Source organism: Mustela lutreola, chromosome 2, assembly GCF_030435805.1.
Source record: "Mustela lutreola isolate mMusLut2 chromosome 2, mMusLut2.pri, whole genome shotgun sequence".
Taxonomy (NCBI): Eukaryota; Metazoa; Chordata; class Mammalia; order Carnivora; family Mustelidae; genus Mustela; species Mustela lutreola.
In genome coordinates, this window is record NC_081291.1 from 171753685 (window position 1) to 171776535 (window position 22851).

Genomic DNA, 22851 nt, shown 5'->3' on the forward strand with positions numbered 1-22851 from the left:
TTACCTTCAGAACTAGATAAGATTAGGGACACCTGTGTAGCTCTGTCAGTTAAGCATCTGCCTTCAGCTCAGGTCACGATCCCAGAGTCCTGGGATCGAGTCCAGCATTGGGCTCCTCCTTGCCCAACAAGGAGCCTGCTTCTCCCTCTGCCTGCCATTCCCTCTGCTTGTGCGTGTGCTCTCTCTCTCTCTTTCTCTGAAAAATTAATAAAAATATTTTAAAAAACTGTATGAGGTTAATTTGATATAAAAATTTATGCTGAATAAAATATACTGGAGGGAGGGCATTGTGTGGCATCGCTGATTAAACATCCCATTAAGCATCTGACTCTTGGTTTTCAGCTTGGGTCGTGATCTCAGGATTGCGAGCTCTAGCCCGGCATCGTGCTCCCTGATGAGCACAGAGTCTGCTAAAATTTCTCTCTCCCTCGGGGCACATGGGTGGCTCAGTGGGTTAAAGCCTCTGCCTTCTGCTCAGGTCATGATCCCAGGGTCCTAGGATCGAGCCCCGTGTTGGGCTCTCTGCTCCGCAAGGAGCCTGCTTCCCCTCCCCTGTCTCTCTGCCTACTTGTGATCTCTCACTCTCTGTCAAATAAATAAAATCTTAAAAAAAAAAATTTTCTCTCTCCCTCTCCTTCTGCCCCTCCCCCATGCACTCTCTCCCTCTGTAAAATAAATAAGATAAATCTTTCAAACAATTTTAAAAATGCATTAGAATGATATTCTTATAAACTGGCTTATTGAAGTAGAATATTATACTGATACAAGAAGTTTGCCTTAAAAACACAAAGAAGAAAAATAAAATTTCATTTTCAAACTTATTAAAATGGTGATAAATGGGATATTTAATCACTTTTTTGGATTTGGATACAAATGCCAGTTGAAGACATTTTCCACTTCTGGATATAATCCACTAAAATCCATTTAAGCTAATAATCTATGTTTAGTAAATTTTAGCAGTAAGCCTTTATTATTCCATAAAGTTTTAGGTAGGCTTTACTTTTCATTTCCTTGAAATATTCCATCTGTTGATTTGCAGCAAAGCAAAAGAGTAGGGGCAGGAGTTACCCAGATGAAATTCTTTATCACTGAAGAGACTCAGTCATGACAGATGTGATTTCAAAAAACCGTCCATTCTTGTCTCAATGTGGTGCCTCTTTGGGAACTCTTAAATCTTTGGAAGTAATACAACAGGCAGATGGCAGATTTCTGACATTGATTTTGTTGAACATTTGGTTAATACGTCTTTTTCTTTTATACAAGATATGCCTGAATTGCAAAGGAAAGAAGGATTCATTATGAATGAAAGTATATTAGGATATAGAAGGGATGTATATTGTTTCATTTGTCGATAGAACCCATTCCGATCCTTGAGTTAGGTAAATCGATGTCCGTGCTTATAAGACTTCATAGAAAGGTCATGTTTGAAATTCCTACCCCAATACCCATCAGGTCCCCATTTGGCAGTCCACGTACTCCCCGCCTTCATTTGGAATATACATACCTCTTCTAAGGTTACACCACAGGAGGTGTTGTAACCCTCTGGTCATTAGCTTGGGCTCTGGGCAGTGACGGCAGGCTTTTTGTCACTGTGTCACTGTGCTTTCACCTGACTATAAACTGTCGTTTGAACTTGGAGATTTTTCAACAAACAAGAATTCAAAAATCAGTACTGAAAAAGTCTTCAAAGACAGGCAAAAATATGCTTTTGAAAAGTCTTAGGAGAGATTTCTCTTTAATCTATGAAGTTTCTTAGGATTCAAATACGAGTAGAAACTTGAAAACATAAACGTTTTTCACAATGTCTTCTTGTAATGGGCACAAAGAAAAGCCCTTAAAATTTTTCTCATTCTAACTAGTGAGAAGAAATCAGAATGAAAAAGTTATTTCAGGGTCGATGGCACATATACCAAAGGGCTTTTGCTCCCTCTACAGAAGGTGCTTCAAAATTGCAGTCACAGACATTTAAAAAACAAAACAAAAAAAAACCTTTAATGAAACCAAGGTTTCACCATGATTAACAAAAGCTTTGGGTTTATATATACCAACAGTGTCTTGCAAATTGGTTGGGTATCAGAAAGTTAGGGTAGGTTCATGTGTTATTACTTTATATTTTTCACTTGCACAATCAAGGATTAGATTAAACTCCATTAGCAATGACTGTGAAAATCAGCCAGGTTTTGTTTCCTTGTTTGGCTTTGTTTTATTTTTTTTATTTACTCTCATGGATGAGTAAAATACTTGAAAATTTCTTTTGGTATTAGGCGATTGTTGTACTCATCTTTGTTCTTTTTTATTTAGCCAGAGAATTGAAGCCATCAAAATAATGTACTATACCTCAAAGACTTAATAAGTTTGCTTATTATCTACTTCTAATTGTTCCAATCATTTTTAGTTCTTAGTAGTTCTTGGGGAAAAAAATTAACAATTTGAATTGTACTTGAACTTCACAGGAGAAGGAATTCATATAATTGAACTGGATTTTTTTTTTCAGCTTATAGGTAATATTCACAAGAGACAGAAAGTTTGACCTTTCTATAAAGACTTCGTTAATACATAAAACTACCATGTGTATATATTTATTATCTTAATTTACCCATTTAAGTTAAATTGGAACAAAATGTTAATATTTTAATAGCTTTGGTTTAGATAATTTTACACATTCTCTTTTAACTTCAAGACCTTTCTAATTTGACAGGATACTAGTTTTTCTTACTGTGCCATTTAAAATTATAAGTATGAAAATTCTTTTATTTCAATAGAATCTTAGCAAAAGATTGAAGAATCCTTTTCATCTATATTTAGTAGAAGAACAGTCCTTCTGATGTTAGCCTGTAATTGAAAAATGAATACAAGTGACAAAATGGCTCTTTTGATTTGATTATATCACATCTGACTTGCCTATTCTGAATTGCTATGCTTAAAGCAGACTGGATTTTCTTCCCTCTCTGGTAGGTGTACTGGCCCATTAGCAAATTCCCTTTCAGAGAAAACCAGAGACCCAGTAGAGGAAGATGACGATGAATACAAGATTCCTTCATCCCATCCTGTCTCCCTGAATTCACAACCATCTCATTGCCATAACGTAAAACCTCCTCCTAGGTAAGCATATGGGCAGCATTTTATCACCTCATACCTGCATAAGCATGATCATATGTGGTTTTTGTTTTTAAGCAGCTGAATCACATGTATTTAATTAAAAATCCTTATTTCTTGGTCAAAGCCCCTTCTTCCTATATATGATTTTCTACATTATTTTCAGAGAGTACTAAAAGATGCAGATTTCTCATGAATCAGAAAGTCATGTAGCTAAATTAATTGACTAGTAAATCTAATGGAACATTTTGTTGCTCTTCTCTCACCCTGCCCCCCCAAAAACACGTCATAGCCTAATAAGGCTTTGCTGTATATTACCTATTGTGGCGATTAATTCATCCATTTTCAATACACTATTTTTGGTGCATTTTATCAGTTCTAAGCCCATATCTCACGAAGAAAATCAGTGCTCAGACACTAAAGTATTACTGAACCTTCCTTAGGATTTTTTTCATTTCACTAGTATATATTCATTTCCCTTCTTGATATGCTACCTGCTTTTACTCGTCAGATCTTAAAGTAAAAAGAAAAAAAAAAGTATTTCCCTTAGCTATTTTTTTTTTTAAATCAGAAACTATTTTACTTTTCCTTAGATTGAATAAGATTGTGAGAAATAGCATCTTTTTTTTTTCTTCTTGTCAGTTGTTTGTTCTCCTCATAACGGAGGCATCCTTGGTCTTTGAAGTGGCAGCCCCACTGAGGTATATAACAGTTATTAAAAATGGGTGGCCTATATTGAAATATTAGTAGGTGCTTAAGTAGAAGGGTGATTCTTCCCTTCATAATTGATTTAGTCATCTGTACTCTCAAGTATTTTTCTTTTCTCTCATCTGACTTACATGAGGTACTCAGTAACTCAAATCCCGGTTTTAAAACTTTCTTTGTGAGTTTACTGCCTTTGTGAGATGGAATCCCTGGAGCGATGCTCAGCACATAGTGTAGGGGTCGACCGTGGATAGTGGCCCAGCCTTCCTGCCTTCCAGCAGCTCTTGATTGAGGCTAGAACTGCCCAGCACTTCAGCCATCTCTGCCATCTCTACTTTGTGTGCTATTTCCTTTTCAAGGTCAGGTCAATCAGTGGAAAGCATTTTATGAGTGAAGTGTTTCCTTCTTTACAGATGAAAGATCCAAAAAATGTTTTAGTGCCTTTCTTTGAGTATCACATGGAGGTGAAAATGCAATACTTGGAAAAGAGGAGCAAATCTTCATTTTCACCAGAGAGCTGTCTACATGAGTGATCTTGGTTAGAATTATCAACACTCTGTAGTATTCTTCACCAGAATTACTAACATTCTGCATCTAGGGCTTCATATTTCACAACAAGAAAACCAAAGCATTTCTTGCTAATCAGTGGTGTCTAAGACATTTGTTGATAAAACGGTATCATTGAGAAAATAAATAACTGCGAGGCAATTTGTTGTATCAGAAGAACCAAATGTCTACTACTCTTTATAGAGAGGGAAGTTATTCCTTCACATCAAATACAAATTGTCACAATTTTTAGTCCTTTTGGCCCTGACAAATGGATAGTAATTTTTAAAGACTGAAATAAGATGAGCTTTTTTGGTTTCCTTGGGATTTCATTTTTTTTTTTCCCATTGCTGAAGAAATGAGAGGTATAATTTAAATGCTTTAAATTTTAATTGTCAGATCATATTGGATGAGATTTTTGGTGGCAGGCTTCCCAAATCCTGAAAATAAATTTGAATTATGACCACCATTACTATCTTCCTATTGTTACAGAGAAGTAATAAATGTTGATAATCCCTAAACTTAATTGGAGTGGATTTTTTATCTAATTTGTTCTCGAAAGCCGATGGATGAAGTAACTTATGTCCTCCACAGAGCACTCGTTAAGCTTAAACATTTCCTTTCCCAATACGTTTTCCCCCTTTGGAACATCAGAAGAAATACATTGTCAATATGTGGAAAGAGTTAAAGAGTAGATGAATAATTCAATTCAGTTTCAGTAAAAATCCATCATTATTATGAAAATTCAATACATGATAACTATTTTTAAATGAACCATCTCTGGCCCCTGAAACAGATGTGGCCACCAGAGAGAATGGAAATGAATTTCAGATGGAGCGCTCTTGCAGTAACTATTTAAATGTCCACTATCTCCTCGATTATGTATGTACTTTTACTATGCCCCAAGAATTTAGAGTAAACCAGAGTAAAGAAAAATATAAACTCTGCTTCCTATAGCTTTTTGTGAACAGAATAACTTGGTGAGCAGAGAGTTCATTGTTACACAGCTATATTCTCAAGACAAAATGTGCTTTGTACTTTCTCTTCCTGCTATCTTCTAATACCCCAGTTTTGTCCATTATGCAAATGGTAGGATTCCAGTATATTAATACAAACAATAAAAATACTTTTTAAATAAGTATTATCCTTTGCAGACAAACAGATTAAAATGTTTGTTGTATACCCAAGGCCTTTGCCAAAGTCTGTTCTCTACAGCTATCCGAAGTGCTAGGAGTTTCGGTCATAGAAGTAGTGAAATTCTAACATGGACTCTAGGTCTTCAAATATGCCGATCAGAATTTTAATGAAATTTCCGAACATTTAATAATTCTTCTTTGATGGGCTCTAGTTTATTATAAGGAAAGCTTAAATTACAGAAATACTATGTTACATACCATCAACAAATAAGTCATTGGGACTTTTACATATTTATTTTAGCCTTACTACATGTTTTACTGCAAAAACTTGACAAGGTATCATTGAACTTGTCCAAATATATGTTAATTTTCACAGATTTGTTTAGCTTATCAGTAATTTTTGTGGCCTTTGTAATTCTTGATTTCACTTTAAAAAAAGATTGTTTTCCATAAGATATTTACTTCTTCTTTGTAAAAATTTCCAAAAAAGGAAATTATATTTAATTTCAAGCTTTAGCATATGAGCAGGATTCCTAGTTCCTATCACCCTCCAAATTACTTTTAAAAAGAAAATAGTTTTCCTTATGATTTTTGTCCTTTGATCTCCGCCTTAGGTCTTGTGATAATGGTCACTGTATATTGAATGGAACCCATGGTACATCTTCAGAGATGAAGAAATCAAACATCCCTGAATTAGGCATATATTTAAAGGGTATGTATAAAACGTATTCTCTTTGTGTTCTACATCTTAATGGTCAGAATTTAAAGGCAAAATTCCATGCCATTGTTGTACTGAAAATACATTAAGATTTTGTGTTATCCTCTAGGAGATGTTTTTGATTCAGCCTCTGATCCAGTGCCATTACCACCTGCCAGGCCTCCAACTCGGGACAATCCAAAGCATGGTTCTTCACTCAACAGGACGCCCTCTGATTATGATCTTCTCATCCCTCCATTAGGTTGAAACCTTTAAAACAATTTTCAAACAAGCCACCCTGCCTTTTCTTTCAGTTAATATCTGAATTACCAGATTTCAGTGTAACACAGACTTACAAGGGTATGAATTTGTCTGAATTAGAATGGCTTCTCTAGGTAGTGGTGGCTCTTGGGTTCATTCCATTTACATAATTGAAGTAGTGGTGTACAGGGCTGCCCATCAATCTGCATTTTATCAAGTCCTCTCTTCACTTACTAAATGCAGTCTAAAAAACCTGTGAGAGCATCCTTTCTTCCCCTGAGCCCTTGTGTTCTAGTAGACCTGAAGTGCTCATCTGAGATTTTCTTTTAAGTACAATTCCTAATGAATGTGTACTTACTCTTTCTTTCAGCATAACATGGCCCCTTTCCACTTACTTAGCTAATTACATTATGGGAAATTAAATATTCTATTGTAAAGAACTGAGAAATACATTCTGTCTTATAATCACTGCAATTACACATACAGAGAATCTCCGTCTTCTTGGTTTGAATTTTGATAAAAAGTGTGTGTGTGTACATGTGTGTGTGCATGTGTGGAGGTACACGTGTATGTAAAAGCTGGCTGGTGCTGGTATCTGTGTTTATTAAATCTAGGTAGGAAGCTTCTCACCCTGTTTCTAGAAAAGATTTGGATGAATAAGATAATGAGGAAGACAGAATCTCCGCACACCTTCAGGCTTCACAGTAACAAGTCACCATAACATAACGTCTGATGAAGGTCCATCTATAAGCTTCCCTGAATCGATTGCTAGACACCCAGAACTGTCAAATGACCCTTTTGATGTTTTCCCAACACCATCACCTCGTGTTTCTAGTTGTGTAATTGCAGTGTCTTTGGCTCCCGCGCCTTCCGTGCTCAGTGCTTCATTCCCACCTACGTCAATTACAGGCAACTGCTAACTTCTTTACCTATGGGGTGTTCCTGTTTTGTTTTGGTTTTTCCTCCCTCCCACTTCTTCCTGCGTGCCGGTTTTTGACTTGTTACCCAAGTCTAAATGACCTAGATCAGCATTTTCCAGTGGAACTTTATGTGGTGATGTAAAGAATCTATACATTCACCTGTGCGACTGTGAATGGAACTGACTTTTAATTTGAACGAAGCAGCCGTATACGGACGGTGACTACCGAATCAGACAATGCAGATCAGTGCTCCAGCCTGTCTTTGTAACTCAACCTTCCTCTCGCTCTTCACACACATCTCATGCTTTATTTATACTCTTTATGCTATTCCCTCTGTCTGGAAGACACCGTCCTTGCATTTAATGAGTAAATGTTTTTGAGCCTCTGATAGCCAGGCCTCTCTGTTCTTGTAACACCTGGCTGAATACCGCTTTCTACTTTTCCTGTCTCCCTGACAATGCAGAGCTCTCTCTGTGAGACCTGAGACCCTCTCACCTGTGAATCATACCTCTTTGTGAGTTTTTCTTAGATCTTCTTGTGGAATCTAAGCTCCTTGCATCAGGGCCTTGTGATTTTGATCTTCACATTACCCATGTGCCTAGCATGGTACCTGACATTTAGGGGCTGAAAAAAAAGATTTGGATGAATAAGATAATGAGTGTAGCAGATCGCTGAAGGTTGGAAGGATAGCAAAGCTCTCTTCCCCCCTCCCCATACCTTCAAATATTTTATTTTATTTTTTTTTAAAGATTTTATTTATTTATTTGTCAGAGAGAGAGAGAGCGAAAGCGAGCACAGGCAGACAGAGTGGAAGGCAGAGTCAGAGGGAGAAGCAGGCTCCCCGTGGAGCAAGGAGCCCGATGTGGGACTCGATCCCAGGACGCTGGGATCATGACCTGAGCCGAAGGCAGCTGCTTAACCAACTGAGCCACCCAGGCGTCCCTTCAAATATTTTAAATTAGGAAAAGACTTATGGTCATTAGAGAAAATACTTTGAATATGTTTTGTAAGGCAAGTTGGATGGATGATAAAAACTATTTCTCTCTAAAATATACCTTTGGCTTAAGTCAATAAATTTAAATACATGAATTTTTATTATTGGAATATGTAGGTGTTTGCTTATACCCCGTTTTATTCACAGAGTATTTGAGATTACTTACAAAAATACATACATTGCAGTTTTATTGTTTTAAAGAATTGAGATGGGGAAAATATGAGTAGAGTAGTAAGATGTGGCAAGGGAAAATAAGTAGACATAAAAGCATGCTACAATATTCTGTAGTTACTAAAGCTGGGAAATATGCAAATATAAGTAGTTTGGGGACCACAGGAGAGAGTTCTGTATTTAACTGTTCCTCTTTAGAGATATCTGATAAATAGAAAAATACATTCCTCTACTATAGGTACATTTTCTGTATTTTGACAATGAAATATATGGAACATTAGTTTAAATGAATTAAAATCCTGAAGAATAAAGTTTAAAAGATAATCTATTCTGTGACATTAAATTTCTTGTGCACAGTGTGATTTTCTAGTAAGAGGCTGTGAACTCTTATTGTTACATAAGAAGTTCTGTTTTGATGGTATGACCTATAATAATTTTTAGTTCAAACTTCGTGTCTTAACATGATAAAGGTTACAAGTAGATAATAAGCTCTTTCACAACCTGCAGTGGTGTTTTTTACCAGAAAGGCCTAGGAGTTTGAAAGGTTCGCACATGTACATGTGTGTGTGTGTGCCTATGTTTCTCTTCAGACACTCCCAGAAAATAAGCAGCTTTCGTTCTCAAAGTTGGTAAACTGCGAGATAAACCCTGCAGGTGAAGTTCTTTATGAGCAGCAAGAGAAAATCAATCATAACTTTGGCCCGATGCTGTGTTTTCATTAATGAAGTTCTGCTGTTGATATTGACCTTTCTTCAAATGCAGGTGAAGATGCTTTTGATGCCCTCCCCCCATCCCTCCCACCTCCCCCACCTCCCGCAAGGCACAGCCTCATCGAACACTCAAAACCTCCCGGCTCCAACAGCCGACCATCCTCAGGACAGGACCTTTTCCTTCTTCCTTCAGGTAAGAGGGGAAAAGCCAAAGAAAACTTTTCACCTAAAGCAAGAATATTTCTAGGATCGTACTGTCCAATAAACATCAGTAATGTACCATTTTCTAACTCTCTAGCAGGAAAATCTGGGTAGGAAATACCAGCAGTTGTGTAGCTTTGCTTGTCAACTGGTTGATTTAATGCAAAGGATTACAAAAATGTTAGAAGCAGTCGGAGTCATAGGTGCTGTAGAACTCGTCCAACCCATATAACATCCTTGTGCCACAGAAGGCATCCCTGAGACCCGAAAGGGCTCCATGGTTGGGCGAGTAGTGATGAGGACAGAATTCAGACTCTCCCGATCCTGAGTGTCGCATTTTTTTCCTAGTAAGTTTTAATTTTACTGGCTATGGCTTTGGGTCATAATTGTATTCAAAAATATAATGTTTTGGTAAATTGCATTATTACAACATCAGTAGATAAGTTTTTCTGAAATATCTGCATTTTATTGTTACCATCGTTATTAATATCTTAACACAAATTATTGTTTTTCATGGAAAAATTAAAACATAACTCTTTTTTTTAGCCTTTAAAGTGAGGAATAGAAATAAAAACAAAGAGACTTATCATAAGCCATCCACTCCACTAGTCAGAACTGTCAGAAAAAAATAATCCGTTACATTGAATCTACTGATATTAACTATTCTGATCTGTCATGTTGGTGAGACTGTGAACCGTGCTCAGAAACCTTTGTCTCAATTTGGTTTGGATAAACATAGGGTAAAAATTTTCTTTTTAAGAATGACCTGACATTTTTATATTAAATAAATTTGAAAAATTTTTATAAGTGCTTAGTTTGACCTTGGGCTGCCTTTGTGTCTCAGTGAAAACTTGGGAAACTTAGCCATTATCATTCACCTTTAGTATTCATGTTCCTAGATTTTTTTTCCATTCAGTTTAATAACTTAGAAGATTTGAGGTAATTTATGGATGAGACACACAAATTATACACCTATAACTTGGAATAGGTAGCTTCAGCTTCTAAAAGAGATTCATTTTTTAAGATATAATTTTGAATTTAGTTTTTCATCAGTAAATATTGATTGAATTGTCCTCTGTGTCACACGCACTATGAGATGCCTCGCTCCCCTCCTGGCATCCATGAATTCACTGGATACTACCAATCAAAGAGTGAGGGCCATACCCCTTCTAATCCAAGGAGAAAGCATGGTAACTATTAGGCTCCTAGGAGTGGCAGGATGACTCAGTTGGTTTAGCATCTGCCTTCCATTCAGGTTATGATCCCAGAGTCCTGGGATCGAGTCTCCTATCATATCTTGTATCTCAGGCTCCCTGCTCAGTGGGGAGTCTGCTTCTCCTTCTGACCCTCGCCCCTCTCCTTGGCTCTCTCTCTCTCAGGTAAATAAATAAAATCTTAAAAAAAAAAAAAAAAAAAAAAAAAAAAAAAACTATTAGGCTCCTATTCATTCTTATAAACACCAATGACATTTGCTATCTTTTTCACTTATTCAAATCTTTGTTTTATACAAGGATTTTAACATTAAAAAAAAAGTCACTCTAAACCTTAGTTAACCTTTCCCAAGGCTGACTTCTGTGTAAGTCTCTGGTCAGATTCCTACAAGGTACCTATCACCTTTTATTTATGTGATTTAAGCCCCATTAAATAAAAGCCAACGTAGTGCCTTCTTTTTAAAATTAAGTCAAGCTTTCCAGGAGTTGGCAGAGAACATTTTACACAAATACACACGTTTACCTGTTTTTAACCAAAAGAGTTAATTGTAAAATGTTTTAGTTATAATTTTATTCTTTATTGTGCTTTACATAAAAAAACTTCATAAAAATACTATCGCTATTACTTAAAAGATTACAAAATGAAAATGCCCCTTTTATTAGATAAAGTTGTATAAACCATTTTATTTTATATAGAGGTTTTGCTTGTTTTGTTTTTACTTGGCAGGCAGCTCAGCAACAGTCATCCTTGAGTTATAAAATGAGGCTTGTATGGGGACAAGGTGTTTCATTGCGACCTGCTGACTGTCTCTTGGCCTCCTTTTGTACATGTGGGGAGTCTAATTCCATTCTCCATAATGTTGACATCTCTTGATAATAAATACTTCTAAGAAAAAAAAATAGTAACTTCTTTTCCTCATCCAGCCTTTCTTATCAATAACATGACAAACTTCTAGTCTGTTGCTAGATCCTATATGAGATCCATTGAGACAATTGCCTTTTTTTTTTTAATGTTTTTATTTATTTATTTATTTATTTGTCAGAGAGAGCACACAAGCAGGCAGAGTGGCAGGCAGAGGCGGGGAGAGAGAAGCAGGCTCCCTGCTGAACAAGGAGCCCGATGCAGGGCTCCATCCCGGGACCCTGGGATCATGACCTGAGCTGAAGGCAGCGGCTTAACCCACTGAGGTGTTAAAATAACTGCTTTTAATCAAGTCTATTTATATTTTATTAAAGCATAATTAACATACAGTGTTACACTGTATCAGGTATACAACATATCGATTCAGTAATTCTATATGCTGCTCAGTGTTGCCCAAAATAAATGTAGTCACCTCTCTCACCATACAGTGTTATAGTGTTATTGACTCTATTCCCTACACTGTACTTTGAGTCTCCGTGATTTATTTTATACCTGGAAATTTGTACTCTCTTAATCTCCTTGACCCACATATGTTAAATCTCCTCCTTTTCAAAGAACTATTTTAATTCTTCTTACATACTAATAGAACATGAAGGTTTCTTTTGACCCATAAATAAATATTTAAGTATCATTTTGCAAACAATTTAATACATTATGCATCCAAAGTAGAAGATTTGTGGCCTTTCTTCACTCTTATTTCAGGGAACTTCATTAAAGAACACTCTATAAATGATAAATGAAAGTTTGACTTGCTAGTTGTAGAGCCATGAAGGGGAAGTAGAGGGGACTGCCGTGTTTAAGGCAACTGCATGAGTTTTGTATAGCTGTTGCTTTCCCTGTTGTTCATTCGGGAAGATTTTAGTCTAGTATAACGGTAAACCTCTACTGGGCATGTTTGAGATTATGATTTCCTTAATGAAATAATTGTTCTTACTTGAAGACAAAAGATAGATGTCTTAAAAAAAAAAAAAAAAGAGAGAGAGAGAGAGATTGCTTTTCTCTCGGTGTTGTGTTAACCCCCTTATCAAACCTCCCTCTTTATTCCTAGCATTTAGTGCCCTTGCACACTTGAGTCAGCTTCACCTTTCCAGCCTTCTAAGCCCACTGACTTCTGTGTAGCAACAGTTTTCAAACTGCAGGGTCCTGTGTTTCTGCGAAGGAGCCTCCGGACTCCTGCAGGACGATGGGAGCAAACAAAGCAGGGGCACGGCTCTGATGCTTCTTTTATCTGTTTTCCGCTTTCAGCCTGCATGCAAGATTTCTTTCAGCAAATAGTCATGCCCACTGCTGTGCCTGAGCATCTATTCCGGATGGGCTAGTCCTATCCTAACAAAACCTGAAGAATCTTCAAAAAAAGGCTTTATACTTTGCTAGCGTATCTGTGCCTTTGTTCAGATTACAAAAGGATACTTCTTTTGTGCCAGTGGGTTGAAAGCGGCCCCCATCCTATCCCCTTGTGCCAGGGCCAGTGCTCCAGGAACAAAGCCAAGGCTGTATTACAGTCTGCTCATTCCCATAGCTGCATGTCTTTGTGCAGTGCACAAAATACACAACATATCCAGCAGCCCTCATTGAACCTTGCTTCCACTATTATTCTAACCTGGAATCTCTTTTGAATTCCTTATCCGATCTCAAGTCCCAATTCAACTCAAAAAGCTAAAACATTTGACTTGATTACAGTTAAATGAATATTTTCCAGTTCCATCCAAAAATGCAAGGTCATAAGTAAAATAGGATATTTAGGTCATTAGCAAATCCTGAAGAGGATTTGAGTGGTTTAGCAAGAGTTACTGAAGAGGATTTGAGCGGTTGTGTTAACTGTGACCTTTATGAACCACCATCACCATGTGGCTACCAAGGGAGCTCCTGCCATCTGAAGTTTGCACTCAGAGTTCAGACCCGAGGAGGAGTGAGAGGAGGTCTGTGCTCAGCTGGCCTGGAGACCGCTGTGGTGAGATGTTGAAGGACTGACAGGCTAGAGCAGTGGTAGGTTCTCAGATTGTAGTCTGTAAACCAGCCCCATCAGTGTCACTGGGGGATTTACCTAAGATTACAATTCTTTTTTTTTTTTTTTTTTTAAGATTTATTTATTTATTTATTTATTTGACAGAGAGAGATCACAAGTAGGCAGAGAGGCAGGCAGAGAGAGGAAGGGAAGCAGGCTCCCTGCTGAGCAGAGAGCCGGATGTGGGACTCGATCCCAGGACCCTGAGATCATGACCTGAGCTGAAGGCAGCGGCTTAACCCACTGAGCCACCCAGGCGCCCCTAAGATTACAATTCTTAAGCTCCACAGAGCACTTACTGAATCAGAAATTCTGGGAGTAGGGCCCAGCAATCTTCACACAAGCCTTCTGGGGACTGTGAGGCATGCTCAATTTTGAGAAATACCGAGTTGGGGTATTCATGGTGGAGGGCAGCCGGGGTGGTAAAGGGAGTTTATACCTGACTGCAGGAACCACACTGGATTAAAAGAACTGCAGTGCTTAATGAGCAAAACGACCTTAGAGATATATATCCGGGGGTTGTGTCTAGTTACAGTATCTGTGAAGGAAGGACTAGTTTTCCTCAGTGTTTCCTCTGAAGGACAGACCAGTGAGAAGGATGATTAAGAATAAAAATGTCGTTGTAATTTCCTAAAGTAAGAATTCTTAAACAGTTTTTTAAGGAATTACTGTGTCAGAGGAGTGGTGAGTTCTCTAACCCTGGAGGATTTAATCAGTGAGCGGATCACTACCTAGTAGGGATTTTATGAATGCAAGTTAAAGAGTGAGGGCCACAAAGAGGAAAGAATTTGGTTTCACCTAAATACTCTTCAGACCCCTCTAACAATTAGAGCCTGCTTTGATTTTTTTTTCTTTTTTTTTTTTTTAATTTGGAGGATAACAGATAAATCTTCCAGATGGTTTTTGGACAGTCCTGCAGGAAAGATGCTGCTGTTTTAACTGCCCAATTTTATTTGCCTCTTTTTCTACACTTGAGTAAATATTTGGGAAGTGTTTCAGATAATGGAGAAAAAAAAAAGGAATTAAGAAAAACATTCCATACTGCCGCCTCCTATAACCATTTGATAGGTTTCCCTCTTACACAGCATAATTTCATTCAATACGTATTTTCCCGCTTCTTTTATAGTGAGCAAACCTTTCCTCCCAGTCTTTCCTTAGATTTTTATAATCTCTAAACTAAGTATTAAAATTTCAATTTAGCATTACCATACTGTAAATCACAGGCAATAGTACTTTACTTTTAGAACAGATTAATCCCATCGTGTTTATTCACTCATTTCTCAAACATGTATTACTATGTAAATGGTGCATTGGCTATGGTATTTTCAATTTGTATGTTTTAATTCTAACTGTGGATATAACATTTTACTTTAATTAGTTTTTGAAGAACTTATTTTTAAAAACTTGATTGCTTTTCAAATTTTCTTTATCAGGAGATGGTGGTTATTGTACTGTTTGTAGTAATTGGGTTGTGTATCTTCCCATCGAAGCATGAATATTTTCAACTTTACAACTTGCCCTAGAAGCCCAGTATGCCCTATACCTGACCAGTAGCAAACTTAGCATGAAAGAAGACACAGATGGTAGTGAGACAGAACTGAACAAAGTATTTTGCTATTTATGGTAATATTTTCAGTGTACCTAGGGACTTTTAAAGTAAAGTAGTTTAATGGAGCAATATCCTACAACTATATACTTTGTAGTCTATTTATGACCCTGCAATGTTTAGTCTTAAATGCACGATTAGTAACAGCATAAGTATATTTGGCAAACCTTTACATTTACCCCTAAAGAAATTTTTTTAAGTGTATTATTGTAATAAGCAATCTTTCCTCAGACCTAATGTTATATCAGTGATGCTTAAAATGCACAATAATGGAGGGTAGGTTTTATTGAATATTCAAATCTAAATCTTTGGGGAAATTTCTAAACTTGGGCAGAAATCACCATACCTAGTTCCAAATACTTTACTCTTCCAAATCAAAAGATTAACATTTGTTGCATGGGGTTTGATTTATCTTCTCATTGCTTCCTAAAATGTTTCAGCAAAATTAATGAGGCTGAACCATTGACTCTTCAAATTCCAAAAGTGCAAAATCTAACACTAATTTTAAGCTTGAATTTAATGAAAGCAAGTTAAATAACCTTACTTAGGTCAGAAAGTCTCCAGCAAACCTAGGGATAATTGTTGTACTCAAAATGGGGAAAGTAATAATCAAAGACTTCAACTCTTGACTTACGCTATCTAGTTAAAAATTAATATAAATATGTGTTCATTTTCTTCTTAAATAATCAAATTCTTATGTATTCTTTATGATAAACTTCAAGGGACGTTAAAACAATGAAATAGGGGCGCCTGGGGCTCAGTGGGTTAAGCCTCTGCCTTCAGCTCAGGTCATGATCTTGGGGTCCTGGGATCGAGTTCTGCATCAGGCTCTCTGCTCAGCAGGGAGCCTGCTTTCCCCTCTCTCTCTGCCTGCCTCTCTGCCTACTTGTGATCTCTCTCTCTCTCTCTCTGTGTGTCTCTGTCAAATAAATAAATAAATTTTTTAAATAAAATATAATTGGATCCTTAATATTTACAATCTTAATCTTATGTTAGCAATTCAGATTTCACTGATTTTGAATTTATGAAAAATATAAATTGGTTTTGGTTTATTTTGATAGTTAAAAGCATATATTTATAATGTTTAGGCTACTTGCCAAGCAGTGTGCTTGGTACTCTGTGTCAGGGGATATAATTCAAACATGATGAGTAACATAACACTCCTTTTTACTATACCTCTGGAGATGCTGGCAGACATAAAAGAAAGTAATATGAGAGAAGAAAACAGGAGCAGAGATAGAAGTGATGGCTAAATAAATTATCAGTGAACCAGACATTGCAGAGGTGATGTGTATGTACTCAAAAATGAAACCAGTTCTGTGGATTTAAATCCATAGACTACTAATTTTAAACCAGTTAGATTTATTGTCCTAACAATTTAATATGGTACCACTGACAAAATTTATTTTTCTGTCTTTGGTTCCAGTTAATAAATGTCATTAAAAGTAACAAAGTAATTTTTAATCTGTGTATAATTTATAATTTGCACTGTTGCAGAAGCCCCGATTCTGATTACCAAGGTGGTTAAAAATATCACTTTTTACTGTATATGCAAAGCTTAATGTTACTAATAGCACAATTTTTAACAATTGAGTCTACTCTCTAGTGACCTAGTTAAAAATGACTTTTAGCATAAGAAGGCCAATGAGGTAGTAGTTTAAAAGGCACTTTGTATATACAGGAGATTTCACACACATGGATTCATTTAATTCTCACAAATCCCAAATGTCAGATTCATTTTACAGATTATGCCTAACACTTAGAGTTAACTGATTTGATAATGACTCTTACAGGGAAAATTCAAAACATTTTTTCCTTTTAAATTTCCAAGTTTCCTTAAAAAAAAAAAAAAAGATTATTTGAGAAAGAGAGAGCAAGAGCAGGAGAAAGGGCAGAGGGAGAAGCAGACTCCCCACTGAGTAGGGAGCCAGACTCAGGGCTGTGTCCCAGGACCCTTGTGGTTTCATGCAAGGACCCCAGGATCCTTACCTGGGCTGAATGCAGATGCTTATCTGACTGAGCCACCCAGGCGCCCCTACTTTGCAACAGTTTCTATTTATAGTACAGGATAGAATGGAACAGAACATAAGAATTCAAAGCAGCTTTTATCACCAAGAATTTTATAATTAAGATCTGAAAAATATATAATTAGTACTTCGTATTGTCTAGGAATAAATGGGAAGAGCCTATCTGAGCAAGTAATGAATAAGTTAGAAAATAGGATTAGAAGATGGTTAATATCAGTCATGAAGTTCTTGTTCTAATTTATTTTCAAAACCTTTACTCTTTATAGAATGTTTTTTCTTCACCCACTTCGTAGAGATAATCATTTTAATTCGAAAATTATCTTTACTTTTAAGATCCCTTTTTTGATCCAGCAAGTGGCCAAGTTCCTTTGCCTCCTGCTAGGAGATTACCAGGTGAAAATGTCAAATCCAACAGAACATCGCAGGACTATGATCAGCTTCCTTCCTCTTCAGGTGAGTTGTCTAATAATAGTAATAATGCTTCCTTAATGTTCATATAGTGCTCTTTGCTTTTCAGAGCACCTTTCTGTTCCTTATATAACTTAACAAGCACTGCCAGCCTAAAAAAAAAGTATTTTTATCACTTTACAATTTGCTTATAAAGCTTGTATGATGAGAGGAATGCCTACAAAACTGCCTCATGAAATAGGAAAAAAAAGATACCTTCATATTTTCTTTGTTCACTCAGTAAAGCACATATTCTGATTCAGAATGTATTCATTCTCTAACTTTTGTTTTTGCCTTACCAGATAAGAGAAGTGGGAAAAATCTCTTTGTGCATCAAAATGCTGCATTCTCTTATTTTTTGACTAAAGGAAGAAATCTCTAGAATTACTATCAGCACCAAAGTATTAATTTTCAAAGGGCTGTGCCACAGTGTTCCATTGGCCACGGTTAAGTAGAATGGGGCAGGAGGAGGTTCCATTTTTGTAAATACCGGTCCTGCTCCTGCCCATTGATACTGAAATGCTGCTGCTGTGCTTCTTGGGGAGGCCTTCCCCTACACCGTAGCTCAGATGGTTCCCTAGACCATACCAATCATTTTCTGTATGGATCTTGTGCTTTTTCTTCAGTGCACCTGTCACTTCCCTGTGCCATTCATTTGTTTGCTTGATTTGTTATTTGTCTATCTTTGCTAGAATATTAATGCTTTGAAGATAGGAGTCTTGCTTGCTTCACTGCTATGTCCCCGTATGTTCACAAGAGTGCCCAGTGCATGATTGTTGCATAGGTGGATAGCTGGGGAGTAGATGTGTAGAAGGAAAGGAGAGTAGCAGATGTATGTGTTATGCTGAACACACAGTGTTCTTGGTTGAAGTACCATTGACACAATGTTACATTAGTTTCAGGTGTACAACATAGTGATTTGATGACTCCATGCCTTATGGTGTGCTCACCATACCTACCCTCTGTCACCATTCAGTGTCCTTACAATACCACTGACTATATTCCCTGTGTTATACCTCTTTTCCTTGTGACTTACTGATTCCATAACTGGAAGCCACACACCTTTACCAGTTTTGCCCATCCTCCTACACCCCTCCCCTCTAGAAACCATCAGTTTGTTCTCTGTGGGTCTGTTTCTGCTTTTAGGGGGTTTTTTTTGTTCATTTGTTTTTCTTGTAGATTCCTCATATAAGTGAAATCAGATACATCTGTCTTTTTCTGACTTATTTCACTTAGCATAATAGTATTTAAGTCCATCTATGTTGTCACAAATGGCAAGATAGCATTCTTTTTTATGGCTTTATGGCTGAGAAATATTCTGTATACACACACACACACACACACACACACACATATTTACCCATTCATTGATCAGTGGACACTTGTGTTGCTTCCATACCTGGGCTATTATAGATAATGCTGCTGCAAGAAACATAGGGGTGCATTTTCAATTTAGTGCTTTTGTTTTCTTTGGGCAAATAACAATAGTGGAATTACTGGATCATATGGTACTTCTATTTTTAACCTCCAGACTATTTTCCCCAATGGCTGTACCAGTTTACATTCCCACCAACAGTGCTGGAGGGCTTCTTTTTACACATCCTCACCAACACTTGTTCTTTCTCTTTTTGATTCTAGCCATTGTGACTGGTGCAAGGTGATCTCACTGTGGTTTTGACTTGTATTTCCCTGGCAGTTAGTGACGAGCATTTTTTCATGTGTCCATTGCCCATCTCTGTGTCTTCTTTGAAAAAATGCACTCCGGTCCTCTGCCTCTTGTTATCTGGGGGGAGGGGTGTTGAGTTGTAGAAGTTCTTATATATTTGGAACATTAACCTCTAATAAAATATATCATTTGCAAATAGCTTCTCCCATTTAGTATGTTAATTTGGGGGGAGTTTTTTGATGGTTTCTTTCATGGTGCCAAAGCTTTTTATTTCATTGAAATCCCAATCGTTTATTTGAGGAGACCTAGCTAGAAAAATGTTGCTAGGCTGATGTCAGAGAAATTACTGCCTAAGTTTTCTAGGAGTTTTACGGTTTCAGCTCTCACAGGTCTTTAATCCATTTTGAGTTTCTTTTTTGTGTATCATGTAAGAAAATGGTTCAGTTTCATTCTTTTGCAGCTGTCCAGTTTTCCCAACACCACTTATTAAAGAGACTTTTTCACATTTTATATTCTTGCCTTTGTTGCAGATTAATAGACCATATAACCACGGCTTTACTTCTGGGCTCTCAATTCTGTTCCATTGACCTTTGTGTCTAATTTTGTGCCACTACCATAGTGTTTTGATTACTGCAGCTTTGTAGTATATCTTTAATCTAGGATTGCAATACCTCCAGTTACATTTTTCTTTTTCAGGATCACTTTGGCTATTTGTGGTCTTTTGTGGTTCCATACACATTTTAGTACTGTCTCTTCTAGTTCGGTGAAAAATGCTTTGTATATTTTGATAGAGATTGTATTGAATCTGTAGATTGCTTTCGGTAATATGAGATTTTAATTTTACCAATCCATGAGCATGAAATATTTTTCAATTTATGGTATCATCTTCAGTTTCTTTCACCAGTGTCTTGTAGTTTTCAAAGTACAGATTTTTCACTTCTTCCTTGGCTAAGTTTATTCTGAGATATTTTGTTCCTTTTGGTGCAGTTGTAAGTGAGATTTTCTTAATTTCTCTCTCTGCTACTTCATTATTAGTTTATAGAAATACAACTGATTTCTGTGGATTAATTTTGTATTCTGCAATTCCACTGAATTCACTTATTCTAGCTGTTTTTTGGTAGAATCTTTAGGGTTTTCTGTACATGGTATTATGTCATTTGTAAATAGTGACAGTTTTTCTCTGATTGCTGTGGCTAAGACTATGTTGAATAAAAGTGGCAAGAGTGGACATCCTTGTCTTCCTCTTGGTATTAGGGGAAAAGCTCAGTTTTTCACTGTTGTGTATGATGTTAGCTGTGTATTCTTCACATACGGCCTTTATTATGTTGAGATATGTTCTCTTTAACCCCATTTTGTTGAGAGTTTTTATCCTGAGCAGATACTGAATCTTGTCCAATGCTTTTTTCTGTATCTATTAAGATTTTTATCCTGTTCTGTTGTGGTATATCGTGCTGATTGATTTGCAAATATGGAAGCATCCCTGCATCTCTAGGATAAATTCCACTTGATCATGGTGAATTATCCTTTTAATGTATTTTTGAATGTAGTTTAATAATATTTTGAAGATTCTGGCATCTATGTTTATCAAGGATAATGACCTGTAATTTTCTTTTCTTATGGTGTCTTTGTCTTGGTGGTTTTGCAATCAGGGTAATGATGGTCTTGCAGAATGTATTTGGAAGCTTCAATTTTTTCTTTTTTTTGAGGAGAACAGGTATTAACTCTTCTTTAAATATTTGGTAGAACTCCTGTGAATCCATCTGGTCCTGGATTTTTGTTGGGAGGTTTTTGATTATCAGTTCAATTTCATTACTAGTAATTGATCTATTCAGATTTTCTATTTAATTCTATTTTAGTTTCAGAAGATCTGGTGTTTCTAGAAATTTATCCATTTCTTCTAGTTTGTCCACTGCATGGCAATATAAATTTTTGGCATATAATGTTTTTGTAATAGTTTCTTAAAATCATACTTTGTATTCTGTGACTTCAGTTGTTACTTCTATTTTGTTTCTGATTTTATTGTGTTTTTATTTCTCGATGATCCAGCTAAAGGTTTATCAGTATTGTCTGTTTTTTTCAAAGAATCAGCTCTTGGTTTCATTGATCTTTTACAGTGTTTTTTTAGTCTCTAATTCATTTATTTCTGCTCTGGTCGTTTTTGTTTCCTACTTGTACTAATTGGATTCTGTTTCTCTTCTTTTTCCAGAAATTTTACGTTTAAGTTTAGGTTGTTTATTGAGATTTCTGTTGTTTCTTGAGATAGGTCTGTATCACTATAAATTTCACTTTAGAACTGCTTCTCTATATCCCAAAGATGTTAGAATGTTTTCATTTTCATATTTCCATGTATTATTTTATTTCACTGTTGACTTGTTGACCCATTGGTTGTTTGGTAGCATGTTGTTTAGCTTCCATGTGTTTGTACTTTTTCAAGTTTTTCTCTTCTTGTGATTGATTTCTAGTTTCATAACATGTGGTTTGAAAAGATGTAGGATATGATTTTATTCTTATTAAATTTGAGATTTGTTTTGTGGCCTAACATGTGATCTGTTCTAGAGAATGTTCCATTTGCACTTAAAATGAATATGTCTTATTTTTTTGCATGGAATGTTCTATATATATCTGAAGTCCATCCGGTTTGATGTGTTGTTCAAAGACATTATTTCCTTAAATTTTCTGCTTGGTTAACCTATCCAAGTGTAAATGGAGTGTCAGTGTCTCCTTCTCTTACTGTAGCACCATCAGTTGTACTCCTTTCATGTCTGTCTCTTTTTGTCGTATGTACTCAAGTGTTTCAGTGTTGCTGGTATAGAACTTAAAACCATTAAATCCTCCTGTTGGACTGACCCCTTTATCATTATGTAGTGCCCTTCTTTGTCTTATGTTACAGTCATTGTTTTAAAGTCTGTTTTGTCTGATAAGTTACTATCTTAGCTTTTTTTTTTTTTAATCTCTATTCTATGGAATATTTTTTTCCATCCTTTTACTTTTGGGCCATATGTGTCTTTAGATCTGAAGCAGGTCTCATGTAGCTCCATATAGATAAGTCTTGTTTTTTATCCATTTAGATGTCCCATTTCTTTTGATTGGAGTATTTAGATCATTTACTTTAATTATTGATAGGTATGTGCATTTTGCCATTTTGTTCATTGGTTTTATGTTCTTCTTTCCTTTCTCTCATTACTTGTGATGGATGACTTTCTATAGTATTATGCCTAGCTTTCTTTCCCTTTATTTTTTGTGTGTCTATTACAGGTTTGGGGTTTATAGTAACATCCTAAGTATATACCAGTCTATAGTAAGTTGATGGTCATTTAAGTTTGAACCTATGCGAAAAAAGCATTCTTACTCTCCCCTCCAAATTTTATGTACATGTTTTATTCATAATTTTATTCTAATTCTGACCTTTTATTAAAGGAGTTCCTTTGATATTTCTTGTAATGCTGGTTTAGTGCTGACGAATTTCTTTAACTTTTGTTTGTCTGGGAAATTCTCTTTAATTCTGAATGACAGCCTTTCTGGGTAGAGTA

General features: G+C 36.3%; 1 protein-coding gene across 5 annotated transcripts in view; it reads left to right on the plus strand.

Moving 5' to 3' along the window:
- Positions 1–22851, plus strand: part of CBLB (Cbl proto-oncogene B) — a 218962-nt gene that overhangs the window by 178781 nt on the left and 17330 nt on the right. For 3 of the 5 annotated variants that reach the window (XM_059164255.1, XM_059164254.1, XM_059164252.1), the window contains exons 14-18: positions 2956–3102; positions 6098–6195; positions 6311–6442; positions 9289–9429; positions 17542–17661. In XM_059164255.1, coding sequence (XP_059020238.1) covers positions 2956–3102; positions 6098–6195; positions 6311–6442; positions 9289–9429; positions 17542–17661 — 638 coding nt within the window. The remainder of the gene's footprint in view (positions 1–2955; positions 3103–6097; positions 6196–6310; positions 6443–9288; positions 9430–17541; positions 17662–22851) is intronic. The other 2 variants (XM_059164256.1, XM_059164253.1) reach the window with 1 other exon arrangement.